This window comes from Saimiri boliviensis, chromosome 2, assembly GCF_048565385.1.
Source record: "Saimiri boliviensis isolate mSaiBol1 chromosome 2, mSaiBol1.pri, whole genome shotgun sequence".
Lineage (NCBI taxonomy): Eukaryota > Metazoa > Chordata > Mammalia > Primates > Cebidae > Saimiri > Saimiri boliviensis.
The window spans coordinates 43,175,168-43,183,050 of NC_133450.1; the positions used below are offsets into that span (position 1 = coordinate 43,175,168).

Genomic DNA, 7,883 nt, shown 5'->3' on the forward strand with positions numbered 1-7,883 from the left:
AAGAAAAAACCAGTTCGTTCCCTCACGGTAGGGCATGTCTAAAGAAGTTTGGGAATATAAATCCTAGCAAAGAGAGCTGCAAGGAAAGATATAGCAGGAGGAGATTTTTAAGAGCTGACAATGGGAAATAAGGTTTCCCATCGTACACCTTGCGCGCGGAGACCCCGCAAGGTTTCCGAAAGAAGGGGGCCCAGGTAGCCTGCCAGGGCTTAACTGTGCTGTCGCGAACACGCGGTCCTCCAGGCGCCGCGCTGCTCCTTCTTCTCGCCTCGACAGATGACCCCGGCGGACCTGCCGGGCGCGGAAAGCCGCCTTCCGCGCCCGCTCCCTGGGTCGCGTACCTCTGCCCTCTTTCCGCCCCTCTCCCCACTCGCTCGGCGCCGCCTAGGGCCGGTAGCCACAACTGCAGCTGCGCCGACCCGCCCAAACCAGACACGCGTAGGCCCAGGCCCGACGCGCGCCGCAGCCTCCCGGGCAGGCCCAGACCTCGGCGCGCGCCGCAGCCCAAGGCTCGAGGCTCTGGAACCGCCGCGACCTCAGGCGCCCGAGGGCGGGCGAGTGCGCGCCTCCGCAGCTGCCGGGGCTCGCGCCTGTGGGCTCATTCTCCCACCCAGGTTTGAATGGAACCCCGTCTAGGTCCCCGGGTTTTGAGAGGTTTCTCTCCTCAAGCTGCTGAGTCAGGCAGTCCAACAGTAGGAGGGGCTCGAGGCCCACACGTCCGCGAGTTCGCGGGGCGCTGGATGGAAAGGTGGGTGCGCAAAGATGGGGGCCTCTCCTTCCTCGGGGACTTAGAACTTGAGTCGGATCTGGGCCCCCGAAGAAGGACTCACATTCCCGGGTACTGGGGACCCAGTCTGGACTTCTCTTTGGGAGCAGACAGTGGCTCGGGGCGCCTCCCCGAGGGGACCCACGCGCCCGCCGCTCCAGCCGCCGTTTCCCAGCAGGCCTCCAGGGGGCCTCCCCACCGCCGCCTTCGCGTCGGCAGCGCCGGGCCCGGGGGTGGCCGCGCCGCGCGAGCAGGGACCCGCCTCGGCGCCCTGGCCAGCGCGCGGACAATGACCCCTTCTCCCCTCGCCGCCGCCGCCTCCCCGACACCGCCCCGTCACAGCTCACAGGCAAACCTATTAGCCATTCAGGCCGACAAAACCCCGCGGCCCCGCGCATTGTCCCGCCGAGCGCCAGGCCGCCGTCATTAGCCCTGATTACGCAGAGCCGCCTGACAGCCCCGCGGGCCGCTCCACAGACCCCCCATTCAACGCCGCCCCCGGGCCCCGCCTCACAAAAGGAGCGGAAATCGTCCGCGCTCCCGCGTCCCCACTGAATAGGGGGAAAGGCTGCTTTTCCTCCCCTCCCGCCCCATTCACGTTCTCTTGGGATACAATATTTTTTTTCCTTTTTGTCAAAATTAGGGAGAGGGAACGAGGTCAAGGAAGACTTTGCTTGAGCTCTTTGCCTGTCATTTGTTTAATGTAAACAAAGAGCAAGCCCTCCCCACCCCCATCCTCTCCTCCCCTCCCTCCCAGATTTTTTATAAACAAACTGGCAAAGGGAAAGGGGAGGCGACGGGTGGAAGCGGAGTGGGTCATTAAAGTGGAGGCAAGAAGACTGTGGCATTTGGGGAGCAGGGGCCGTCGCTTTTTTGGTGAAACTGGAGTGTGGTTGAAATGTTTATAAGCTGGAAAAGAGCCTGATCTGAGGCTTGGGGTAAAATCTTCCCATTGATCAGGTCCGTTGAAATATTTAATATAAAAATACTCCTTTCCACTATGCTAGAGTAACTGCTTTTTGGGAAATTGTGACAGAAGAATTGCAAGAAAATAAAGGAAATAAACCCATCATATAGAGATTTTGCCGAATTCAGAAACCTTCAGCCTTTGCTGCTACCTGCATTCCCTTCCCCGCCCCTCCCAAACCCTGAACACCAGGATGAAGCTGATATGGAAAAAAGACTTAAAAAGAAACCCTTTAAATGCACTTGGGAAGATTGGAGCGATTAAAATAAAATAAATCTCTGTGAAGATCTGGACTAATTTTCAACCTGTGGTCACCAAAGAATTGGTTATTCACAGAGGCAATTAGGTGCCATCAGGTTACAGATAAACATTTTTTAAAAATGTTACAATAATGTGTCACCCCCTTAAGATTCTAAAGTGAAATTAGATAAATAAATCTCCATATCGTTGAAACAGAGTAGCTATTTTAAAATGTAGGCAGCTTGTTAATTTAAGTAAATGGTAGATGTAGTTCAAAGGCTTTTGCCAAAGCAGGAGGAAAAAGTTCTCCATCATTGTTTGGTCTTCTCTTTTTCTCCAAGCAATAAACTGCCATTTAAAAATTATTTTGTAAAGAGAAAGCTTAGTTCCTTAGTTACCCTATTTTCTTGACACTGCAGAATGAACATTTTCTTCTGCTTTTAGCTATCATTTGAACTGGTGGGTGGAGTGTGATTTTTAGAACTTCATATTCTTTTACATCATTTCACTAATTAGTTCCTTCCCATCCCTCTCGGACCTGGAAGCATAAAGTTAGAGAAAATTTACCAGCAAAATTCTCCAAACTCGGGTTCCGGACAGCACCATGGCTAGGGTAGGGTGAGGCTGGGGAACAAGACTGGATGTCAGTTGCTACTTACTCCTTGGCAGATTAAGGACTAGGGTGAGGCAAGGGAGGCAAGAGTGCCAAATTTAAGGAGGCACTCAGTCTCAGGTGCCTTGCACTTGCTGCACTTGCATAACCTTGACAGTGAGTGGCTTCTTGGCCTCACTCTACTCCTGCCCAGCCCCTTGTTGGAATTCTGGGAACTACCCGGGGCTCTAGGAAACAAAAGTAAGTATTGAGGAAGCTCTACCATCAGAGCCTTTCAGGACCCACAGGAGAGCTTTTGCTTGCTTTTGGAAAGAACACCAGTTTTATAACGAAGACTTACCCACTCCTTCCATCTAAAGCTCTTGTGCAAGAGAGTTTTGATTTTCAAGAATTCTCTGGATAAGGGCCACCATACACAATGACAACATTTATAAAGCCCAAATGAGCTAAATCTACTTAAGCGATTTAGAAACCAAAAATCAACCCTTACTCATGTCCTGGGCTTCCATTGTCTCTCTTGCCATTTGGCTGCTTTTTGTCTTCCATGACTTCACTTATTTTTGTTTGGTTTGCACTTTGGCGCTTCTGCTTAAAGAAGTTAGCAGGCTTCTGATCCAAAGAACATCTTCTAAGGACAAAGAGGCAAATGGAAAAGATTCTAATTGGGGGATGGGGACAGTAAAGAAGTCAGCTCAAGTGATTTAAAGATCAATGTCAAATTTTATAATATGCAATCTGTTTCACTAGAAACAAAATTAGAGACTCTGGCTAGCATTTATTTTCTTAGTGCAAAGATGGTAGATGTTTTTGTGTTAGATATGCATGCATCTGTTCATATGTAGGTGCACGCATGCATGTGCACGAGGAAAAATTGAATGCCAAAAATATTTTATATTTTAATTGAGGCCATTACAAGGACAATGAAGCCCTTGATGACTTGTTCCATGCTTAATTTGGAGATTAGGTTTTTAAAATGCCAGTTATTTCTACAGCCTTGTTTTACCCTCAGTATGTGACATTATTACATCCTTTCCCCCATCTCAGTGTCTCTCTTGTTAAAAACCATTCATTTGGTTAAAACCCAATTCTGCAGCAAGAAGATGTTAGTCTAATTATTTACAACCTCTCCTATCATCTTTTGTCTTATTTTAATAAAAGCTCAATTCTAAATGCAATATATGCTCACTCTAGCATGATCATGGGTGCCTGCTGCTTTTATATGGGAGGGGGCCTCGAAGGAGATAGAAAGCCTTTTTTGTTGCAGAGCCTGAGTCAGGATAGTTTTGCATTTTTAGAAAATAGGACTCACTTATTGAGTCCCAGAGTTTGGCTTCCTAAATTGTTCCTGAAAGCTGTTGATACTTCATATAAACGAGTGTCAAGTGAACAAGCCATAATTACCTGTGCTGGGGATGCAGGGAGTTGCCTTACAGAGGACGATCACATGTTGCCAGTTTCTAGGCTTAAATATATCATGTGTATGCATGCATACATATATGTTTGTATAGGTGCATACATACATACACATACATGTAATTTGATGTGGGAGGTGGTTATGGACCTACCATAGGTTGTTTACAACATATACCAGGAAGCAGCAAAGAAGGCAAAAGATATATAAGTAAGACCTTCCGGAGACCATTTACTCAAGAGTCCCTACATGCATGGTGAATGTGAAGGGAATGATAATAATAATAATAATAATAATAATAATAATAAAAAGAATCTGAGAACAGTTGCCTTAATTAAGAAGGTTGCCCACTAGGTTGTTTTATTGTTTGGCTTCTCCATACAGAACCCTTCAGCACCAGCCTGCATGTTTAGAAACAGCAAGTTCCCCAAGCTACAGAGAAACCTACCATTGGCAGTCTCTTAAATAAGTAAATAAACAGCATATATATGTTTTGTTAAAAAAAAACTTTAAAGCAAAAGTATAAACATATAACAGCGTCCTTTCGACGTGAAATACCCATGGGAGACTCTGGGCAGGCGCTCAGCTTGCAGTTCGGGTTCCGAAGGCGTCTTTGCAGCAAAATCCTTAGGAAAAAGCAAAGCGAGGAGAACGTGGTGCTGGATCAGGCCTCACCGCGGCCGAAGGGCACCGGTGGAGCGAGTCCGGCTGCGGGGAAGTTGGGGGCGGGAAACGGCAACCCGAGCCCGCGGGTCCCTGGTCACCTGGCTTCTCTGCTGCTTGATTTGCAGGTCTCTCATCCTTTCTCTCTCTTTCATTTTGTTTTTCTTTGTTTTTACACTGGAATCTGTTTCTGAGCATCCTGGATGGGCAGCTCAGATGTCGCACTCGCTGTCGCTGGACGTGATGGAGATGGCTGAAGTGGCCGCCTTACTGGATAGACTGGCGGCCGGGCTGGCGGCGACGCCCAGCACCTCTGGCGTGCCCTCGCCCTCCGCCCGTAGTGCCCGCCCGGAACCCTGTGACAGGACCTGCTGCTGGAGTCTACAGGGAAGAAAGGGAACACGGGTCACAGCTCGTAACACAGCCGCCCGTCGCCTGCCCCCACCACCACCTGCGTCCCTCCAGCTCGGCGGCCAGAGGCTCTTCCCCAGACCCGAGCAGTTAAGGCGAGGATTTCCCGGCAAGGCGGCAGAGCTCGGGCAGGAGTCTGCGGCCGCCTCTCCGAGGGTCCCTACTGTTGCGGCCCACCATCATTCGCGCCTTTTCTCAGCGCCCCAGCACCCAGGTCTTTGGTATACTGGGCTCACAGAGTCCTTCCCGTTTGTTGTACACCTTTGGGAGATTTACAGGACTCTCAAGAAATAAACGAAGCGTGGGTGACAAGGACAGATAGGTCCCGGGGACATAGGATACCCTTTCTAATGGTGCGTCTGCCTGGGGCGCAAGCCTGAGTCAGTGCTTCCGCGATCGCATTTGATAGGGTCGGCCAGACATAAAGGCAAAAAGGATTGTAAGGAACATTTGTGCCTGGGGGATGAGGCCGGGCTCTTGGCCAAAATGTTTGGCTAATCGAGATCCACCCTCCGGGGAATCAAAAACCTCGGCCCACCGATTAGTTTGCTGTTTTGAGACAAGGGTGGCAGCGCATGGGAAGAGGAAAACTCGACTTCCCATTTCCCAAGAGTCCATTGTAAACTGTTTTCAAAGCATTAGGGAGGGATCCACCTGGGCTTTGAAAAAAATAATAGTTTGAAACCGACACATTGCTAATAAGCCGGGCTTCGCTTAATAGTAGGAGCCTGTACCCAGACTGACAAGAATTAGCTTTGGGTCTTGGGGTCCCTAATTGTTTGTGGGATTTTAATTTTTATTTCTCTTCCCTTCTCCGTCCCAACGAAGCCTTGGTTTGGTGACTGGGACCAGCTGCTGCAGCTGCCCTGAGGCGCAGAGAACGAGAGAGGGTGGGGAAGCAGAGCCAGGAAAAGGAACTCCCGGCCAGGAGCCTAGAACGCAGTGGGCTCATAACCCAAGACAGACCTCGCTCCCAACTCCTGCCGAAATGGAGTAGCCAGGCACTGGGTAAGGGCGCCAGAGGTGCCTCACCTGCCTTGTCCCCGGTGCGCGCAAAGCGCGGAGGCCTCTAAGTACCGACCTGTTCTTGGCTGCAGCTGCTCGGTCCCTTTGTCGGCGGTTTTTGAACCAGTTGCCCACCTGCGTGGGGGTCAGTCCTGTTGCCTGGGCAAGCTCACGCTTTTTGCTGGGATTAGGGTATGGATCCTGCAGGTACCACTCGCGTAGCAGATGCCGCGTGCGCTCCTTGAAGCAGTGTGTCTTCTGTTCGCCGTCCCAAATGGTGCGCGGCAGCGGGAACTTCTTCCTTACTCGGTACTTGTCCACCGGCCCCAGGGGCCTTCCGCGCAGCTTCTCAGCCTCCTGGTAGTGTGCTTCAAGCCACAGCGCCTGCAGCTTGGCGTGCGACTCCTTGGTAAACTTGTGGTTTTCCAGGATATGGTAGAGCTCGCGGTAGTTGCCACCGTGAAAGGCCACGATGGCTCGCGCGCGCAGCACCGACTCATTCTTGTTGAGGGCCTCGCAGGCCGCAGGGGCCACAGGCAGCGACCAGAGGAAGCGACCCAGGCGCTCCACATCGCCGCTCTCCTCCAGGGTCTCGCATACCCCCGCCACTTGCTGGGGGCTGAAATTCAAGATGGGCAGCTGGAACATCGAGGCAGCGTCGGTGGCGGCGGGGGCACTGAGCCCGGAGAGGGACACGCAGCAGATGCCCGCGGGCCTGGCTGAGTGCGCCAAGCTCTTTTTGATGAGGCGGATTGGGGCAGCGGGGACACGCGACCCGATGGCGGCGGTGGGGCAACGGTCGGGAGCGAGCGACCCCGACTGGAGGAGGTGCTGGCTCGGCGGCTCAGGGTTCGGACTCCGCTCGGCTCAGGCACGCAGGCAGGCTAGCGGGCTCCGCTATTGGGGTGGGCGGATTGGCGGCGCGGGCGCCATGGAGACCCTCTGTCAGTCACCGGCTGGCTCTGCCAATCAAAGCTTCGACCTGCACGCCGGGACCATTTCAGCACCTCCCAGCGCTCGACAGCGCCTGCCGTTAGTCCCTGCACTTTTCCTCAGTATTTTGCAGAACCTGGAGGTTGAAAAGACATGCGAGTGGCTGGGAGAAAAAGAGAGGCGAGTGCGGCAGCGTTCACTCCTCCTCCTTCCCCCACCCCGCTCTACCCTTCCCTCCCTTTTTCCCACCGAAGAGTCAGTGATGCTACAGGAATTCAGGAATTCACTTTGGGGCAATGCGTTGTCTCGGTCGAGAGGTCTCCAGAGGACAAAGAGGACTGGGCCAAATTGAAATGCTCCGAGAAATTGCAAGTTTAGTTGTAACGAAACAGCAAACCTTGCGGGGGGTGGGATGGTGGGGGAGGGAGAAAGAAGCAGGTGGAGGGGAGAGATCTTCTCATTTTTCCCCCAAGTACCCATCTCTGCATGCCTCCCTCTTCCCTTTTCCAGTTGCCAAAGCAGCTGAGTGGGAAGCAAATCTGCAGCAGCAGGAACAGGACCAGGGATCTGTAGAAGAGGTCAGTTTGAACTCTAGCCTCACTCCCTTCAAAGCCCACTAAAATAATTTTAAATGCAAACAAGGACATGCTCACATTTGTTAACTCAGATGCAGACCAGGAAGTCAAACACTTTGAGAAAAGAGAGGTGGCCTGTAGGGGCCTCTCAAATAAAGGGGAGGAAATATACTTTCTCCCACTCCCCCAGTTTAATAGACTTAAACAAACGTGCAGTATAGCCACATCTAGATTGAGAAGTCATTGGTAGGTCAGCACAGCAATTTAAAAGCTTATTTCCGAGGACTTTTTTTAAAATA

The 7,883-nt window shown here is 51.7% G+C and overlaps 1 protein-coding gene across 1 annotated transcript; it reads right to left on the bottom strand.

The window, feature by feature from the left end:
• Positions 1-3,286: 3,286 nt before the first annotated feature.
• On the bottom strand, positions 3,287-6,978 carry SIX6 (SIX homeobox 6). Its single transcript, XM_003924399.4, has 2 exons — positions 6,153-6,978; positions 3,287-5,041 (listed from the first exon to the last, which is right to left on the bottom strand). Exons 1-2 carry the CDS (start codon positions 6,722-6,724, stop codon positions 4,873-4,875), a joined length of 741 nt encoding a protein of 246 aa, XP_003924448.1. The 5' UTR covers positions 6,725-6,978; the 3' UTR covers positions 3,287-4,872.
• Between the last annotated feature and the right edge of the window lie 905 nt (positions 6,979-7,883).